This window comes from Acipenser ruthenus, chromosome 19 (assembly GCF_902713425.1).
Source record: "Acipenser ruthenus chromosome 19, fAciRut3.2 maternal haplotype, whole genome shotgun sequence".
Classification (NCBI taxonomy): domain Eukaryota; kingdom Metazoa; phylum Chordata; class Actinopteri; order Acipenseriformes; family Acipenseridae; genus Acipenser; species Acipenser ruthenus.
The window spans coordinates 8,942,369-8,963,878 of NC_081207.1; the positions used below are offsets into that span (position 1 = coordinate 8,942,369).

General features: G+C 37.6%; 1 protein-coding gene across 3 annotated transcripts in view; it reads left to right on the plus strand.

Annotated features, from left to right (window-relative positions):
• LOC117424147 (growth arrest-specific protein 7-like) overlaps positions 1 to 21,510 on the plus strand; it is a 149,719-nt gene that overhangs the window by 14,814 nt on the left and 113,395 nt on the right. Inside the window, exon 1 of one of the 3 annotated variants that reach the window (XM_034040262.3) lies at positions 10,679 to 10,805. The exons of the other annotated variants lie outside the window; for them this stretch is intronic. Within the exon in view, the coding sequence (XP_033896153.3) occupies positions 10,761 to 10,805 (45 nt within the window). The 5' untranslated portion in view covers positions 10,679 to 10,760. Of the gene's footprint in view, positions 1 to 10,678; positions 10,806 to 21,510 lie in introns of those variants that run through there. 3 annotated transcript variants of the gene reach the window in all.

A 21,510-nucleotide genomic window follows, 5' to 3' on the forward strand; every position in this document is an offset into this window, starting at 1 on the left:
ACTTTTATTTTATTCATTTCAATTGCACGGTATTACAATGCCTTAACAGCAAGTATCAAAGTATAGAAACATATTACTGAATGTGTCAAAGTTGTACTGAATTGTTTTCTTTGATTTTCAAAGTTTGGCATATGGTACGTTTAATTACAGTATTTCATTACCTTAACTGTAGGTGTAAGTTTTACTGAATTGAATTAATTTAATGATTTGTAAAGCTTTGTAATTTTGTATGCTTAATGTGATAGAATAGGTTACTAGCTATATATCTTCATCAGTAGGTACTTGTGTACGTTAACTTTATTCTATACATTATTAAAGGTACAGTAATTGTTATTAATACCTGTTGGAATATCCATACAAATTGATTATGCGAACTAGTATCGGTCCTAGTTAGTTCGGATAATTGACTCTTTACTGTAGTAATAATTTGATCATAAGAATACATCAATTTTGTGAAGAACCCTTTGCCCCAAGTAATTTGGATAATAGAGGTTCCACTATCGTTGTTAAATACTACTTGTTAAATACCATTAGTACTGCAGTACAACAATAATGTTCACATTACCAATATTACTGTGATTTATATCAATCTCATAAAGGGGAAGTGCTTTTTTCATCATAATATTCTTATTACACATATGGAACTGGAAATTCCCTGTTAAAGAAGTTTCTAAAGTAGTAGTGAGTAGTTGTTTCTTGATGTGAACTAGGTGCAAAGCAAAACAGTACAGAGCACACTTTCATATGCAAACTGCATGGAGCAAAACTTAAGTTCAAAACAAAAAAGAACAGAACAAAAGAATATAATGCAATACTGTAGGTTTGATCCTCCAGGACTCCTCGACTGACAAGTCTCCAATACTAGTCTGAATGAAAAAGAAAGTGAGCTGAGCTGAGCGCACCTTGATTAAGTAGCCATTGACCTCAGCCCCCCTCCTTCCTTCTCTTTGTGGGCTCAGTCACCCCGGGCACCTTGTGGAGAGTCTCGTGTACGTGTTGTAAAGAAAACTGGTTCAGGCTCACACCGCCTAAGATGGTGTTATCTTGGTGTGGCCCTTTATTCTTTTGTGCTTAACCTATGTTATCTCTTGAGCGCATTGGTTCCTCCAGCAATGTGCGATTGTGTTTATTCCAGCAGTCAGACGGTCACCGTCAGTGGAATTAAATGCAATCTTGCAATCTCGCATTTACCATTTACTATACCTCCTCTGATGATCTCCTTTTAAAACTAACAGAGTGTACAAACCTGTAAACATGTGTATCTTATATTGCATTGAAACTTCTTTCTGTGTTATGCAACACCTGTTTTCATTTTTAGAAGCCTTGGCCTACAGTATATTGTTCCCCTATGGGCAAATAACTGGCAAATTGCCCCTTCTGTAGTAAATGCATCACATGGGCAATGTGCTGATTTATTTGAACAATGAAACAATATGGATCATTGGTCAAGTCTCTTCAATATTACAATATTAGTATTTATTTTTGTGATTACTTTTAGCGCTTATGAAATGTGCTGATTTACCGATAATCGTGTTTTATCTAAAGAAAAAAAAGGGCAAGCACCATGCTACCAAGATGTTTTGAGCAACCTGATAAGAAAGTCAAAATAAGAACATTTTGATCATCATGGTAATTTTGAGGGTCAAAAAGTCATTATCATCCAGCTCTAGTGTGAACATAACCACATTGCTTTTTGAGCAAGCTTCTGGCGAGGGGCACTTCAGTGTCATGACATCACATTCCATACCATAGCCAGTCTTTTGGCAACTTCTTGGGAAGATGTCCAGTATCATATGTGTCAAACTATGAAGTTTGAGTTCTTTGGTCGTTTGAAATGTTGAAATAATTTCACATTTCCTGTTAGCTGGATCAAGACTTCCAGAGGTCAAAGGTTTCAGCATTAAGCCATAACAGGGGATTTTTGTTTGTTTGTTTGTAGGTAACAAAACATATGTCGGCTATAACATTAATTGAGGATCACATTTCCAGAAGATCTTTAATTCCGTTTCCACTACCTTCCCTAACATTGCACTAACAAGTGTGGCAGGTAAAACATTTCAAAAGACCAAACAACTTCTTCTGAACTTCCTTTAGAATAGAAACAACTCTTTAGATGGTGTGGCAAGATGACTTTGATGTCAAACCCGGAAATGCAGGATACAGTGTTGTGGTTGAATGAATACGCTGGTGCACAGATTTGCCTACTGCTTCTGGAGGTGGGGTAGGTGTGGTTCCTCCCAATGGGATGCTGGGTGGTGTTGCTGTTCCCAGGCTTCCCATCGCATCCCATCTCGGGCCCACAGCAGGTCAGTTGCCCTCGGGAGGTCCCTACTCATCCTCATCTCAGGGTCCACCAGCCAGGCCCACATTGCCTTCGAGGACCTTGTACCCTCGTGCTCCCCTCCCGTATGGGCTGGACGCTTGCACCAACTTCTTCCCCTTCTTCTGGTGACAGCCGCTCCTCCCCTTCTTCCTCTTTAGGGCCTGCAGTTGTTCCTTTTCCTCTCTTCCTGGTGGACAAAGTCCGAACAGAGACTTTGTCCACCAGCTCCCAGGAGATCCCACCGGGCTGCGGGCACTTCTGTCATAAGTGGCCGAAATGCTCACACAGCCCACACCAGTCTTGGATCTCTGCACATTCCTTCCAGTGGTGTTGGTTCTCCTTCCTGCAGTACTCACAGTAGTACCACTGCTTTGGGGCAACTATGTCCACCTCCATTCTTCTTTAAAAAAACAAACAACAACAACAACAAAATCCTCTTAAAGAAACTGTGTACCCGCAGTACTTCTCCTGGCCTGAGTGATGGCGCCTCTGTTATCCCGGTCTAACATCATATGTGGCAAGATGGCTTTATGGGTAACGTCAGACCTGGAAATGCAGGACACAGTATTGTTGAATGAATGCGCTGGTGCACAGATTTATTAAACAAACAGTTTACACAAAACAAAACACTGAACAAACAAAACAGCACCGTGGCCAGAATAAATAGACAAACAAAACAGACACAAAACAAAACAAAACAAGTATCAATTGTTATCTTCTTTTAGTTTTAGTTTCACATTTCATGACTCACGTCTTGTTCCGCCTCTGAACACTGAACACACTAACCATGTTCAGCCAAAGCTGCAGGTTTTTATATTGTGGCCAAGGGATTAACTGGCAATTAATGACCTAGTTTATCCCTCTGCCACATTCGGCATAGGGTTTCTCATATGCATGGTCAACAGCCAGTTTGTCAATAATCACTCGCTGTTGACCACGCATTCTCACGATTTTATCTTCATGGGGCATTTTAACCCCACCCAGGCTGTAAACAATAATAACAAAACATTGTGTTTTTACACACTAAACCATACATTAAAACAATAATAATACAAAATACACACAGTGGCCGGTTGTACCCCGTCACAGATGGTAATAAATGGCTTTGTGAAGGTTAAGAAAGTGGGTGGTTAGTTGTGGCTTTAGCTTCAGGGTTTTTAAGGCAACTAGAGAAATATTTGCAATTAAGAAATAATTCCAATATGTCAGGGGGCTAGCTGAGGTAATCACAGCAATGTACCTCGCTTGTTTCTCACTCTTAACAATTTAGTTTATTTTGATGCAGATTTTTATGGTATGAGCCCTTGATCTTGAATAGTAAAATGATGTGGTAGTAATGCAATGGAGCTGTACTAAGGGTTAATATAGCACAAGGGCGGCTGGAATGGTATGGACTATATGCAGAATGGTACCACAGTTGAACGTTTCTCCCTATTTACAGATGCCATTTTATTACATTCAATTACACAGCAAACATCAAATGAGAAAAGCTGGTTGATTAAACTGTTCCCATATGCTTACTGATCATGCCTGCAGCATATTAGATGAAGTTTCTTCTTTTTAAGGAAACTCTCGCGTAATGTTCCATTATTGTTTTACAAATAGCTGAGTCTGTCTCATTACTGGCTGGTTCTGTAAGTGTTGTTAGAAAATAAAACAAAATCTGACTGTGCTGTCTATATATATGCAAGCTTACGCATTACACGCTAAACATAAATGTGGAGAGTATCCCTCTTTTCATTGGAAATGTAACTTGTTGTGCATATCACATCTGAAGTCTATTTTTTTTCTTTTCAATTCCTTGACTACACCACAACATCAACCTTGTGGCAACTTTAACAATGTCTATTTACTCTGAGCAACACCATTGAAATGAACACAGGACGTTTTCAAAACACTGCTGCTGTAAGGACACAATTGCCCTGTTGTTCCAAAAGGAAGTGAAGTAAGCTGTTTCTTATACGCCTAACCTTTCCAAGGAAATTCACAGAGCTAACCAGATGTTCAGGGTCTCTGTTTGAAATTCTGTTTAATGGATGCAGGGATGTGTTGAAATGTGTGCAGCGAGGCTGGTCAGAAGGAGATGTCTTTGTAGGTTGGTCTGGAGAGGTAATTCACATTGCAGGGAGACATTCATGGTATCTTACGCAAAGTTGGAAGGTTTTTAAAACCAACTTGAGATAACATAGAAAACAAGCACATCAGTAACGTACATCCTGGCAAAGGCTGTCAGTTCAAAATAAGAGCTATCAGTCTGACCATGAAGTATGTAAACACATAGATGTAGAATAAGAAATGCCAATGAATAGTTGGATACGTGGCATTTAAGACACAGGTGTCATTAGGTGAGTAAATTAGGTGTTAGTATCATGGTAAAGTATATTAAAATGACTGATTTAAATTATGTGGAATAACTTTTTGTGTTCTCAAGATACATGTAAAAATGTAAGTGTGTTGCAGATGGACGCATCGACAGACAGAGAGACACAACCCTATAGCCCCCAATTGTGCTAAATAATTTGAATACCCCGTTTCATCAGAATTTGATCAAGTTTTCTAGATATGTAGAAAACAATTTAAAGTTGATGTCCATTTCCACTATATCCCCGTCGCCAAGGATAATAAGGCAGCATAAATGACAAGCAGGAAGCTATAAAGACAGGTTATGAAAGGTTAATCGAGCAGTTCATGAAGTAAAAGTGTGTGCTGTATACATAGAAACTTGTAATAGAGGCAATAACTGATACTTAGGGCTTAGTTCACAAGCCTCTTATACAGACTTGCCTCCAAAGATACACAGTGCCAACCACTCGATTCTTTTCCCATAGTCTACAGTTGCTACCTGCCAAGTTCCATAGCTCTGTGCCGCATAATCTTCCCCCAATATATCAGTAAACTGAAGTGAAGTAATTTTGATGTACAGTAGTGATCATATATTACCCCAGCCTATACTTTAAATGTTATGTGTAGCATCTGGAGCTGTTATGCAGATTTGTAAGTTCCCCCGGGCATCTCAGTGAAAACGAATGAAACTGTACTCTCTCACAGCTGGGCACTATAAACAGAAACAGCTGCCAATGGAACATTAACAATTGCTGTTTCCGAACATTTTTAAAATGGGGTCATAGTAATCAACTAGGGAGTTCTATGTGCAGTGACTGCAGTCACAACCCGGGTGGCAGTTTCTCTTCTTTTTTAAAGTAACATTCCACCCTGCTATTTTTAGCCATAAACTGTATGATCGTAAAAGCTCAGTGTCTTGTTTTTTTGTTGTTGAAAGTGATCTGTTTTGATTCAGCTGTGGCCAGTGAGACATGGTTAAACGTGGAGGGCTGTCAATAAGGACATTCTTTATATATGATGCTGTGTACCTGTATTTTCCATGGCAATTTTAAACCACCCCACCCTTAGCTGTATAAGTAAAGATTCCTCACTAGGCATTTTAAGACAAGTAATTTGTGCGCAGTCACAATGTAAAGCATCTATTGCAAACTCTTCCGAATAAGAAGCATAGATGGAGCAGATGCAACTTTATACATAATATTCTCTCAAAGTTCTCTTTGATGACCTTCCAAGTTATTATTATTATTATTTATTTCTTAGCAGACGCCCTTATCCAGGGCGACTTACAATTGTTACAAGGTATCACATTATGCATTATTTCACATTATACAGATATCACATTATTTTTACATACAATTACCCATTTATTAAGTTCCAACATTCCATAATTTCATAACATGGGTATTGAAATAAATCAAATTACCATAATCAGAAAAGAAAATAAATATTAATAATGACATTATTATATATATAATAATATGGTAATAATATTGGAACGTATTACATTAAGACTGTGCTGTGAAAAGGGGTTAATCCAGACTAGTCTGGAGAAAATAAAGGGGTAGATGTACTAAGATGGGCCAGTCACAGTGCAAACTACCGCAATTTGCATTTTCGTTACGACACAAAGTGCACATTTTGTCGTATGTACTAAGAAAAAATATTTTAATGAACAGAGCCGCACTATACTAATTTAAATAATATTTGCGTCATCTTAGCGAGATCTCTAGCAAGAGTTGTGCAACATTTTTTCAAATAAAATAACGGCAGTTGAGTTGTGGTTTGCTGCAGCAGAGGGTGCCCGAAGGATAACGTCTATACATGCAAGGGTGCAAGAATCAAAATATTGTTTTTGTTAAATGTAAATGTCATCTGTACAATACATTCTGTTCCGTCTTCATTTTACCTATTTTAGTAATGTTATATATATAACAAATGAAAGGCAGTTTAATCCCATCAGATTCTATAGTGGGGCCACAACCTTCACCCTCAAAAAGCTTTTCATAATCATACAGTAGCCCCTCGCTAAACTGGACATGTTTTTCCGACATAAGGATGTGTCGGGTTTAAAAACAATACAATAAAATCGCACACATACATTTACAGTTCTCGATGTATTTTAAATATAAATCATTGAGCTGAAATAACACTAATGTGTTTTGGGTACGCTACACATTACATGTAAAAATATAAATCGGTACAGTAGTAAAATCAAATGAATACCTAGTGCATTTAAGGCTAAAGCGCAAATAAGAACTGTGGCTGCAAAGCATTCATTAAAATGATGCAAACAGCGTTGCGTTTTGTTTAGTATATTTCACGCTACACTTCCGAGTGGTTTGCAAGTGGTTTGCAACGATTGCGACAGACGCAACACTTTAGTACATCTACCCCAAAGTGTTATTACTGAATCCATTTGTGTTTTTGTCACGCTATTCTCATTTTGCAATATTTTTAGTCTTGAAATAAAATACCCAGTCACAATTCTTCTCAGACTAGAAGGTATAATAAGAACAAGCCCCATAATCAGCTTGCTGAACCCACAACACAGCTTTATTTGCAGGGAGAGTAAGAGCATCGGAAGGTGTCCAGTCCTGTGTAGCTCAACGAATAGACACCACGGAACAGGCAGGAACATAGCAAATTAAGGAACATAAGAGCACAGCTACAGACTTATTCCCAGCAACCAGAGAGAGAGGCTTCCCAACTGGAGGTGCTGAACATTGGGAAGGGAAATAACCTTCCCAATGGTCAGAACGATGGCCCATTCCCGGAACAGAATGGGGGAGAACAATCATGGGCAGAGCCTAACGAACTCTAATGACTCATCTAATACTTCATGACGTGACGGTTGTCAAGGTTTGATGCTTTGGTGACAATGCAGCACATCCTTAATTACTTTTTAAAATTATATTCAAGTGGCATGAACCCAATTTTCATACAGGTACACTGATATTTTATTGAGATCTAACCAGTGCTAGAGTTGAAAGCCATACAACTTTAGATTTTGTCTAATGGTTTGTATAAAAGTTCGAATTTTGGGGAAACGACTTGGATTCAAGGTTTTTAGTTAGGGTACCAATTTACATTTGCGCATGTCAATTATTGTGGTGCGCTTGAACAAGACCAACTGTACACAGTACTGCCCACTACAGATATTACTCTCGGTATGGTACCAGCGAACTTCATGAACATTTTTTAATGCAGCTTTTAAAAGAAAAGTAATTTTGTTTGCTGAAGAAAAGAGAAACTGCGGCATCTGAGATGTGTCAGATGTATGCAATACTATAATATTACCAATATAGTACCTATTGAAATGATCATCCCGGGTCCGACTTCAAAATGAACCATCATTTATTTATATATCTTTCTTTCTCTATCTGGAGGAGCATAAGAAACAGGAACACTAAGGTATGTACTGCTTAATGGCGGATTCCCCATCGCTCTCTGATTCTCTAACTTACTCACTGTTATTATGATCTGTGCCTGGTTTAACTACGGGAATCCCACTAGTGTAAACTCTGGACTGATGAGTCAAAATTTGAAATATTTGGCTGTAGCAGAAGGCAGTTTGTTCGCTGAAGGGCTGGAGAGCGGTACACGAATGAGTGTCTGCAGGCAACAGTGAAGCATGGTGGAGCTTCCTTGCAAGTTTGGGGCTGCATTTCTGCAAATGGAGTTGGGGATTTGGTCAGAATTAATGGTCTCCTCAATGCTGAGAAGTACAGGCAGATACTTATCCATCATGCAATACCATCAGGGAGGCATCTGATTGGCCCCAAATTTATTCTGCAGCATGACAACGACCCCAAACATACAGCGAAAGTCATTAAGAACTATCTTCAGCGTAAAGAAGAACAAGGAGTCCTGGAAGTGATGGTATGGCCCCCACAGAGCCCTGATCTCAACATCATCGAGTCTGTCTGGGATTACATGAAGAGAGAGAAGCAACTGAGGCTGCCTAAATCCACACAAGAACTGTGGTTAGTTCTCCAAGATGTTTGGGCCAACCTACCTGCCGAGTTCCTTCAAAAACTGTGTGCAAGTGTACCTAGAAGAATTGATGCTGTTTTGAAGGCAAAGGGTGTTCACACCAAATATGGATTTGATTAAGATTTTTCTTCTGTTCACTCACTTTGCATTTTGTTAATTGATAAATATAAACTATTAACATGTCTATTTTTGAAAGCATTCTTACTTTACAGCATTTTTTCACACCTGCCTAAAACTTTTGCACAGTACTGTATAAAAACAAAAACCATTAAAAGGGCATTTGCAGCTACTCACTGTTTAAGATTAATCAAAACATTGTTGTTTTCAGTTTTATTATTTACCTTTTGAAGTCTTACTTCCTTTTTCTTTGAAATTGTTTTTGCACAGGGAATATTTTGAAACTCTTGATCCCTTTAGTGCTCAGCCTCGGCTTCTGCTGTTTTTTGATGAGTTATGAATATTTATCCAACTGGCTATCTCATTAGGCACACAGACACTGCAGCTACACACATTTTTTGGGACAGTATACATACTGTTATTCCCTAAATCTGTTGCTTTTTTCTACTTTATTTTCTGATAAAGTTATAATTTCTGGAAATGAATGATGTAACCAGCAAATGTACTTAAATTTATCATCTACTATTTATTATTATTATTATTATTATTAATAATAATAATAATAATAATAATAATAATAATAATAATAATAATAATAATAATAATAATAATAATAATCCATCCATACATTTATGTAAACCTTGTGTGAACCTACAATACAGCTATGGCCACAAGTTTAGCATCACCCTATAGAATTAACTAATTTTGCTTTATAAAGTAAAATTAGTAAAAAGGTTAATTATTTTATTTTTTCTTTAATAAGCCGTGTGATAAATTAGTGGAAATATTATTCGCTACTAACAATATGCCACCCCACCAATGGACATTTAAAAAACAATTTGGGCAAGAGCAGTAAAACACATTATTAAACAACCAGGCACGAGGCATTTACAAATCACAGCTTTATTACATGAGCTCAACACTGTGCTTTAAACAGTTTCACTCAAACAAGATGTCACCTGACAACCATAGATTTCCAGGTGAAATTCTCTCATGTTCCTGTTCTCTGTGCATGGAAACCAGCATGAGAATGCTACGCATGGCAAATTTGCATATCAACCTCCTCCTTTCCCCTTCATTTGCATGATGTCAGGTGAAAAGAGGGTCTTCTCGAGTAAAATAAACTGAGCCAATGGAAACCCGAAATGTATAGGGTCATTTTTCATTTGGCTCAAGCACATTAATGTCACAAGAAAAATTATAACACACATGGAAACTCCCCCAATGAAAAAAAAATACAGTAAGAAGAATATACAACAGAATATGTAGCGTTTTCTTGCTGAACCGAACCCCTGTAGTCGGAACATACAAGTACAAACAAGTGTGCAGTTAACAGATAACAGCATGGGTGCTTGTTAGAGAGCCGCATTTTTTAAAGTGTGTCTTGTTGTTTTGTTTCCAATGTCCCACTGCTTAAATCGGAAAGCAACAAGGCTGAGAAAGAATAAAGCTGTAATTTCACAAATTAATGAGAGAATTACACAGCAGGAATTGGAAACCTAATAGGGTCAAGGCGGTTAACAAGAGTTGGAGGGCAGGCACTACAAAACAGTCATTGTTGCTTTGAAATCTTTTTTAATGACGTACAGTCTCTGCCATTGTGTGCTGTATGATCTCAGGGAGTGCCCCTATGCATCTAGGAATGCTACTTCAGATGTACACATCTGGGGAAACAAATACACACATTTAACATTTTCCAAATGAAGAGAAATAGCTGCTGGAACAAGAGTTCTCAGGCCATTTTGAACTATAAACATGTTCAGCCTAAAAGGTCATTCATTACATTTTTCCATGTACTTAGTTTTGACTTTGGGTTTATAGCCTTTTGATTCTAATTGGATCCCAGATAAGTCACACATGTTTTCTCCTTGCTGTATAGTTCACACCCCAAGAACTCTTGTCATTTGCTCAGTACTTGCAGCAGCTTGTTAGTGCTCCTGAGCCATTCGCACACAGTTACGAAAACAGCTAGCCGCAAAAACAGATGGAGTCATTCCTGTTGGAATCTAGATTTGAGTCTGACAAGACGGTAAGCCTTTAGTTTTCTAGAGAACTGTATTTTGCACTGTATTTATTTTGTTTAGAATTCAGTTTAAACTGAGGAAGTGCCTCATTTTGTTATACACGGAAAAAAAAAAATCTAACTATGTTGTTCCTTTCTTGCTTTGAACCTAAATTTGATGTGTGCTACATGGGTGGATGTTGGTGAAAGAAAATGGAATATCTATAAATAGACCATTTGTCTATAAATAGACCATTTGTAGATATTTGTACTGTAATAGAATGTGGGAATACATTTTATGGAACTATACAAAAAAGCAGAAATCCTCAAGAGATTTTTAAGGATTTTCTGTCTTTGGGAATATTAAAGAAAATAAAATAAAACTAATACCATTGCCAAAAGTCTGAGTGACCTTTTGGGGAGTAGTTTAATTTTGTATTAATTTCCAGTAAGATATAGAAGTTAATTTACCTGAAGTATGTAAACTGTTACTGCCCTGTTCTGTAAATGACCATATAGAGTATGCACTGTTTTTATCTAATCATTTAAGATTAACGCAATTACACAAGCGTGCATGTTTATTTTATCAGAATAACTTGCGATAAAGTCAATTATTAAACCAATTTTTACGATTGCAGGCACAAAGAATCAAACCTTTTGGAATTGATGTTGCAGAGTTTACGTTATGTCAAAGTCAATGAGGAATCAATGACCAACCTGATATAAAAAACTAATAATATTTATGATATACAGTACAGAGGATTTGGGAATTTATTTCTGAAATAAAGAGTTTGAATCTGATTACTGTAGATCATGCACATAAATGGCATAACTGTTCCAAAAACTTGCCTTAGTAAAATGTGCCTCACCCTACTGAATAATTTTGTTGTTAACCAGTGAAGTTGGCATTGGTTAGCCCCGTCTGGAGATAAGGAGAGAGACAGAAGCCCTGCAGACAAGGTCAAACAAAAGGAGAAAATGGTGAGGAGGAAGGAAGTACAGACAACTATTTTGACAAATTCAGATTGTCCTAGTTGCTGGAAGGTTGTTAGGTGTAGAGGAGTGACTGCTATAGGAGTTACATCACTTTAATTATTGAATAATGGCTGAATGAAAGGCTTAGTTAACTGACAGCTTTGAGAAGTCACCCTGTTTTGCGAATTATAAATCATGTATGAGAAATCAATCATTACAGTACATCATATCTTGTGTATAGCTGTCACCTGTACATCTATGGCAAGAAGTTTTGCATCAACCTATAGAATTAACTAATTGTGCTTTATAAAGTCAAATGAAACCTGCTAAATAATATTACGTTAACATACTGAATTACATAACGTTTGTAGTTTTCCATAGTTTTTTTGATTACATGATGTTAAATAAAACATCTCAATTATGTTCATATGTTTTTTTTTTTTGTAAATTGTGTCTCAATAGTAACATTCTAGGTGATACAAAACTTTTGGCCATAGCTGTAGAATATGACAGACTTCTAAAGCAAAAACAGCAACGGAGGGCTGGGGAGGGGTTGGGGGAGAGAGCCTACTAGTGCTGGTTAGGAGGCAATCCACTGTAAACTGTGACTGAGCAATGAGTGAATATGTGACTACGTCTTGTGTAGCTTTGCTTCATGTTCCCTTGTACTGGACATAGCGATGTGTAGCAGAGATATTTCCAATCTTTGATGCAGCTGGTTTCTTTTTCGTTTTAGATATTTTAAAGAAATAGTGCAGCTCTATGCAGTGTGTTCAATAATTTACTGGAAGCAAACTAAACCGGCTGCCAGGTTCCTAAATGCAGGGTAATAGGTACTGCATCAATAATACAAATGTTTGCTGTATTGATTTTAAAGTGATAACAAAGTATGTGTATTTACTCTTTCAGAAATGGGGATTTTCACTGGGAACTACATATTACACGGCAATGGACACATTTCAGGGAAATCGGGAAATCCATGATAACCGTGACAAAGTACAGCCTTACTTATAACAATAAGGGACACCCTACATACAGTGTAAATAACTTATAATAAGTCAGACAATTAAATTTAAAATGATTCCTACTTATCTTTGGGTTCAGACTAAAAGTAAGAGAGATTGGAGACTACAGTGTTCACAAGGAAATCTCTCTCAAAGGATCTAGTTCTTCCTTATGTTGAAAGTAGATGCCACAATATAATGATAAAGGCATTCGCTAAATCTTACAGTTTTACTGCAACACTTTTTCAGTGACTGTGGTCAACTTTTGATTTTCTCAGCCATTTGAAAACATTCCTAAATAATAGACTCTTACTTAAGGTAAGCATTACATGTGAAGCCGATACCCTGGGATCCTTCAAGAAGCTGCTTAATAAGATTCTGGGATCAATAAACTACTAACAACCAAACGAGCAAGATGGGCTGAATGGCCTCCTCTCATTTGTAAACTTTCTTATGTTCTTATGTTCTTATATTCTTATGTGCTTGCATGTTGTTCTCCTATTTGCATTTATATAAATATGTGCAATATATACATCAAAATAACAGATTAGCTTGCTATTATTCAATTTTTATTTTTTTCGCCAAATCCACAATTAATATCGACATTTATTTTAGAAATGGTTTTTTTCGATCTTATTTTTTTAATTCAGGCAGAGAATGGGTGAAATCGACCTTTATGCTTTAAAAAAAAACAACTTTATATGCATTTAGCGAAACACCTTTATCATATTCAACATGCAACAAAACCATGGTAACCAACATTCTAATTGAAATAACGTTTGATCACAAAGATCCTATACAAATATAAAAATTGTCTCAAATAAACCGTAGAAAACGCGGCATATAAAAGTGTATTACACAGACTTTTATAACATAAATTTACGAGTAAAAATAATATACACAGAACAAAACATTAGATAGTTGAACAGAACTAACTTGCACTTATTATTCGGAGTCTGAGCTCACCCTCTCTTGCTTCAGCATAGCTGGACTCAGAGTCGCTGGAGTGGAAGGCAAGGCAGACGGGCCTGCTTAGTCCTGTAGCGGAGACTTCAGCCATCAGTCAGGGTATTGTGCACAATACTCATTAAGTGTTTTCTTTTAGCGCCCCATTTTCAAATCAAACTAGTAATTGTCACCGTATACCTATAGCAAAAGCTTACCTACACCTTAACCCTCTAATTTCAAAGTTGGCGCATTGCAATCAGTGCAGGTCTTGATGATTGAGTCATTTAAACGAATTAGCATTCTAGCACTGCTTCAGTCAACAAGATCTGTTAGAACAGGATGAAATGACTGACAGTGAAACTACAGTAGCCTACTAAGGGACCACTGAGGTGACTGACAGTGACCCCTAGCCATTCAGAGCGGAAAGTAGACGGGACAGACAGCAGGTATAAAAACTACACAAACCAGAGATGATTTCTAAATTATTATTTTTGGTAAGAAAATAAAAATAGCTAGCGGTTTTATCAACGTTTATCCTATGTACATTTATTTCAGTCGATTTCAGTCATATGTGTTGGGAATTCGACATTTACCAAGCTTTACCAATTTAAAATCGAAAAGTAGCAAGCCTACTTGTATTGAATCACTTGAATGCTAGTAATGAGAAGTTGAGTTAGTCATAATGAGGATGCCTGGCTTAAGAACACCTGGTTAAGACAACCAGAAGAAGAATATCCTTAACCTGTGTTTGTAGTTGCGATGCTAAGAATGTGATATCCTCTGCTATCAATTTGGCAGCACATTTTTCTTTTGCAGCATGTGGCACACATTATCAGCCAGTCAAACTGCCATCATTGGAAAGTAACAAAATAGATTCTTTGTTTTGCTATATTCTGTATAAAATAAGTGTATAAGAATATACATTTATAAAGAATATCTGAAAGGGTTCTGAAATAGTACATATTTACCTATAGTCTGATAATATCAAGCAGTTTATCTTTCTTCAATATTAGATACAAAAAGGTTTTTGTTTATGAATTGGAAGCTAAAATGAAAATGCTTAAAAGGTGTGTGTATTGTAGCACAATCACAATGGCTTGAGCATTAATCCTTTTTGAATTATAGCTAGTGGTTCCCACAGTAATTGTCTAGTTCCAAATCCAGACCACTGTTGAAAATGACATTAGTCCACTGTTATTGAAATGCTATCCTTGTTTATTGCTTTGTATTTTAATGTATTTGTTTGGCGGGGGTGGGTTTTCTTACCAATCCAATGGTTTAAGATGAACATACTACTGAATTAGAATTTGAGAGTTCCATTTAGAACTCAATTGGATGCATACATTATGCAGCATTCAATAACCTTCAGCCAATCATATCTATAAACACAAGCAGACACTATACAATGAGATAGCTCAGTGACCATGGGCATTGCTCTGGAATCAGTTCTCATATCAACTTCTGTCAACTTTAAGTGCAAGAAAATGTATCAAAGGAAAGAAATATCATTTCAAATGCTTTGAGTCCAGTGCTGTGACACTGTTGTAACACGCGGCACATTATGGATTCTATTTTTAGTAGAGTACGGTTGGTATTATTATGTGAAACTTTTAATTCTTAGAATTTATTACCTTCATCCTATTTTTTCAACAAGCACAACATTGCTTTTGTCAACACACATAGATTACTTGGACCTTTTAAAGTTATACATTTTTACAATGTTTTTATTAGAGCAATCAATCACTTGTATTGATCTCAAACTCTAGCCTTACTATTCTGTGTTGACTCTGTGAACCCAAGTTTTCCAAGAGATCACATCGTGAATGTTTATATATTTTTCTGAGTGATACAGTTGGTTCAGCACTTAGGGTATTTCAATGTAGGTGACATTAGCTGTTAGCAATGTGAAACACATTTAGTAAAAGATTTGAAAACCATAATATTAATTAAACAAGTGATTGTCGTGTTTTTTTAAAGGAAAGTCCTCTCTAACAGAAGAGGCCTATATAGAGTTAATGCTTAAAAACATGAACACAACTCACTATACTATTTCTCTATCTCCACTATCTATAGCTTATCTTGCCTGTCTTTGCTCATCAGAGCCTCCTCGTTTACAGAGGCAGGATAGGGTGCTAACTCTTTGAAATATTCTGTGATCTGAAGCAGGTGAAGTTTTTATTTATCAACAGAGGGGAGGAGGAGGAATGTGATGGCATGGCTGGTTAATGACAAGGATACGCCATTGGTATCATACAGCTTTATATGCTCTGTCTCATTGTGGGGAAGGGAATGGAGCAAGATGATGCAGTAGTCCTTTATCACTTTTATGATTCTCAGTCATAAAACGTGTTAAACGAAAAATCAAGAAGTGAATAACAAGTTTACATGGTACTCCACTTATCAGCTACCAAGTTATACGTTTGCCTTGTTGATACCAGAAGTCTAAAAGTGTTTGCATCAAAGACATGCAGGTGCTGAATACAACATCATTTCCACACGATGAGTCACAAAGCATGTCCCTTAATACAATCTTGATAAGAGCAGAAACATCTACAGCTGTGGCCAAATGTTTTACATCACCTAGGATTTTAGGGTTGAGACATAATTAAAAAAAAAAAAATATATATATATATATATATATATATATATATATATATATATATATATGGCTGTTGCATTATTTATCACAGCAAAGCAAAAGAAAATAGCAAAAAAAAAAAAAAATGCAATCTGGGGCTTCTAATACACTCTGCAATTGTCACTTTCCCTGGGGTTCTCTCCTAATATAAATGTTGTAAAAACCCATTTGCTGCATCATTGCTCTGTTTGCACAACATTCATCCCACTGACATGGTGCAACTAGGAGGGCAGGAGTTGGCATCTCTTAACCAGAAAGAATGGGGTTTACTGATGAAACTATTTCTAAAGCTTTCTTATTGAAGATCAAATGAATGAGTAATGTTGCACTTTGACCAGTTTAATGTTAAATGTGAACATTTCCATTTAGTTGGTGAAAGGAATTGAATGGTTTTGGTTTTGATAAATAAATAAATACAAAAATAGGCAATTTAAGATTGTTTTAAGCCAGTGGTATGATTAATGGGGTAACCATATTAGATCTGCCACATCCAAAAAATAATAAGGAAGCAATGCTAACTTAAAAAAGCAGTACCACCCTCAACCTAAAATGATCTTATCTTATTATACTGACACATTACCAATAAGACAGTTGGATAATTGGGTGATCATGCTTATTACTGCACTGTCCAGGTTTTGCCTGTGTGCTGTAGTTTGTCTAATGAGCACAGCTCATCTCCGTCAGGGTATGGAGGAGCCAGAAGTCAGCGGCATGCTTTAATCTTTGGTATGCTGCTCAAGCCATAATCATTCCGTGTTCATCAGTTTGCTCTGCTCTTACCACACACACCCCCAGGCATGGTTCACTTATCAGTACTGATCTAATTTTGGAGTTGAAATTCTGTGTTTACTTCCTAAATAGACCACTGTATTTGATAGCACATTAAATTCCATTTGATCTGCTCATGAGTATAAATAAGATAAATGAAATGGCATGGGCTGTATGTTACATGCAGAAGTAAAATGTTAACTCATGGGAAAGCACTGTGTATATGCCAATGAGTTCCTCTGTATCTATTTACCTGTAACCCTGCCCATCTTTTTCACACCTGAAAGAACAGAGAGACAACCAGTATTAACAATTGTGCTTATGATCCCTCACTTATTGGACATCTTGTATGTTGGTTCCTTGTAGAACTATCAAGTAAAAGCTGAACATCTTTGTTTCCCCAAATATCAATTAATCTTTTATCTGCATAAAGACATTTTAGTTCCTGGGATACGTTTCTTTAATTTTAAAATTGTTAATTTCTTCCAGAAATTATGCACTTCTAAACACCCCCCGCCCCCCCCCCCCCCCCGTTACATTACAGTATACCAGGTGCTTTATGTGCTCTGTCTGCAGATTTTAGTACATAAAATATTATTTATATACACAATTACCCCATGATACAGAAACAGATAAGTCATATATCACAGTACTATATATAGCCATACATTCCAGATGTAAAAGACTTCCCACAGCTCTGTCAGTACAATAATGTTTTTTTTGTAGTAAAAGCAAGCAAATTAATTTTTCACCTGGACAGGAGCTATGGCTAAGTGGTGTTAGTAAACATCAGGATCCCATTGCTCAAAGAAGGAGCCGCCATCCCGGAGGTGCAGGACTGAGCGATTCGGTCTCCGAGCTGGATAGCTGGGCTGCTTCCTGGGGTAACCTGTAAACAAACAAACGAACGAACATGAACTGAGGGAGAGAAGCATACAAAAGGTGAAGATGTTAGAAAGGAAAGGTTTTGGCCGGGGGTCCCCTCTGACTCGTGTAGAGAACATTCCTTCTCAGAGGTCGGGGTGGCTCGACCGACCCAAGGTTGGGAAGTGAAACTTCACTTGCCCCCAAAAGAACAACCCCCAGCTCCCCGGATAGGGGAGATAGAGGAGAAAGAAAAAAAAAATGATACACATATATATACCGCCCCCTTTTTTTCTTTTTTTTGTAGGCGATGTGTGATCTACCGCTCAGTGGAGAGAAAAAAAAAACATTTTTTGGGGGGAAATCTCTGGTGGCCCAGGCGGAGAGATAGCCCCCACTGCAGGCATACTAGCAATACTATGCTGAGCTGTGGAAATGTCTGAGAGAGAGGAGTGAATGTTCTATTATTATAATTATTATTTGTTTATTTAGCAGACGCCTTTATCCAAGGCGACTTGCAGAGACTAAGGTGTGTGAACTGTGCATCAGCTGCAGAGTCACTTACAATTACGTCTCACCCAAAAGACGGAGCACAAGGAGGTTAAGTGACTTGCTTAGGGTCACACAATGAGTCAGTGGCTGAGGGGGGATTTGAACCGGGGACCTCCTGGTTACAAGCCCTTTTCTTTAACCACTGGACCAGAGGATGTCCTGCGCCCCATTCTTTTAATCATATAGATGAGATAGGACAGGTGGGACGAAAACCAGCTTCTTGTAACTACACAATGATTGTTTTTAATTAATAAAGGATCCGAAGGATTATCTGGGCGATGACTAGACAGGTAGGGAGATATTGCTGAATTAAGCTTGCAGAGCTGAATGAACTGGCCTTGACATAACTGATCCGTTTTGGAAGTACGGAGGAACAGGATATAATGAGAGTTAGGAACTTAGGAGAGATTGCTGCAATGAATACCTACTAAAGGGAAACTGGCTTGGGAAAGAACTGCAAACTTGGAGCAACTGAGGAAACCAAAAAAGGCAATCAGACGGATAGACTCCATAACTAGGTCATTGAAGGTGATGAAACAATCATGGACAAGAATTGATAATTGACGGACGAAATAGCTTCCATACGTGAAACTCAGCCGTCCAGATTTCCCAGGCTGGTGCTGAAATCCGAAATGGCATCGGCGACAGGTTGAATGAGTTGTTTAATGTCGTTGAGAATTTCCTGATGTAGATCGTAGAGCGGATCTTGGACGGCTGGTGGCTGAGGAGCTGGAGTGATTGAGGCTGCTGGCTGCTGAGGATCTGAGCTGGTTGATGGGGCGGCTTGCTGCAAGGAAGCAGGGAGGGGGCATGGATTCCTGGAAAGCTGAGCTGCGGGCTGAGGAGGAAAGAAATGCTGGAATCGGAATACCTTTTTTAAAAAGCTTTCAGGAGTTTATCGACTGACGAGTCTTTAAAATACAGCGGAGCTGGAGAGGATTCCCGGGGTTGATGGCGCTTGCTTCTACATGGTTGGTTCTCCGAGCAGAGAGGTATAGGTCCGGGGGTGGAAAGCTGGGGAGAACCCCCTTGATCTTCCATATGGAACGCAGACAGAAGCTACAGACGTACCAGCCTGTGGAATAAACTCTTCTTCCAAGCCTTCCGACTCGATGAGAAGGAATAATGCAGTAAGTTTAACATCTTGATTTTAATTTAGAACCAAAATTCAATCAGTGATACAAGTCTTACTGAGTTAGTGTACAGGTACAAAAGCGCAAATACAGACACAGAATGGGGAGTGCTCAGGGTTTATATATGATTGGCAATTGAATTTGGCGTGAACTGAGAAAGGAGGTGGAGCTCTACCTCCTGTCCCCTGAACCCCAACTAAAGGTTAACATAATATATAGCAGGTGTTCTGTTCTGTTGGGCAGAAGTAAGATACCTCCGACTTCAGACATGTCTGGGGTTCACAGTTTATGCATACTCACCGCAAATATGAATGTAGTCTACTTCACAGAGGAAAAAATACATGTTAAACAAATACTTTCCTCTTGTGACTTGTTACAATATTTTGGACGCTTGTCAAAAATATATAAACTGGATAGTTCAAGCCCTATGTATAATCTGAAAAAATCTCAAAGGTTCTGCACATTTGTGCTTTTATACCAACCATGACATAAATTGCAGCTCTGAAGTCTCTACTATAAAAGAACACGTGGTACACAAAGTAAGCCCTGGGAGCTGCCTAATTAAGAATTTCTGATGACCCAGGTCATGTTCTGAGAGACAGTTTATATTAATATATTTGTTCCTAAAGGCAACAGAATTGCAGTTCAAGAAGAAAATGGTATTGAATAAACATTAGAACTACTACAGTAGTCCCTATGAAACACCACTAGGAATTTGTCAGAAAAATGTCATCCCATTTACCATTACAAGTGAACTATTTTCTCAGCATGCAAGGTGGTAAATAACATAATAATAGCTAATTGCTTGCATTACTAAATAATGGAAATTATTTTTTAATTGGATCAACATAGGACTTGGCAGTGAGACAAAACATATTTTATGGCAGCAAAGATATTTTATGCCAGCATAATAATACAGTCTAATAGTAGTGTAACACTGTGATTTTGCTAATACCCAATAAAAAGGCATGTGCTTATGAAATAGTACAATGTATTATAAGAATTGCCAGAAAAAAGGTAGTTACAGTTTATCAGAAAATGAAAGCAATGTAATGGTATTTTAAGGGGAACTGAAAGGGTAAAAAGCTGATTGCTGGTGAACCTACAAAGTGAACCTGCACAGCTGTACTACATTGGATTCCTATTAACTTAGATTTGTCATAAATCAAAACAAATCAGGTGTACTGTGCCAGAAAATGTAGAACCAAAACTGACCTTTCAACAAAAAAATACTGCAATGTTGACTGCTGTAATTCAAAATGGAAGCAATGCAGCTGTTTGCCACTATTAAAAGGTACTTGGAATAAAAAGTAGGTTAATTAACAATTGCAACAGCTGGTTGTATTTTTCAGTGAATTCTTAATAATTCTTAATACATTTTGAAAAATAAACACTAGCAAACTGTTTGGCTGTTCTTTTTAATTCTGAAAACTAGTGTGCAGACTATAATGCATTTTAAAAACCACACTAGTGATACAAAGTGATTGAGACAAGCAAAGCTCAGGTAATACTGGTGTATCACTCTCTTCATAGGTACATGGATGATGGTTAAAGTCAATATCCCGATTCCATATTGCATGTCATGCACGGTCGCTGTATACAAAGAATAGGTCTGATTTTTTGAGCTGGCTTTAGTCATGTCAGGTGCTGGCAGCTTCCACTCCCAACTCTGCAAGCACACCTCAATCTGAACACACCCTGACATTTAATCCACTGGTACACCAGAGCAACACCCCATAACAGCTCAGAACAACTGAAGATCAGTGAGTGTCTTCTGATGCCACTGCCAAGTCAATCTCATTTTTATACCAAAGTGTGAATGTTGGCAAGCTACCGCCCCATGGGGGAAT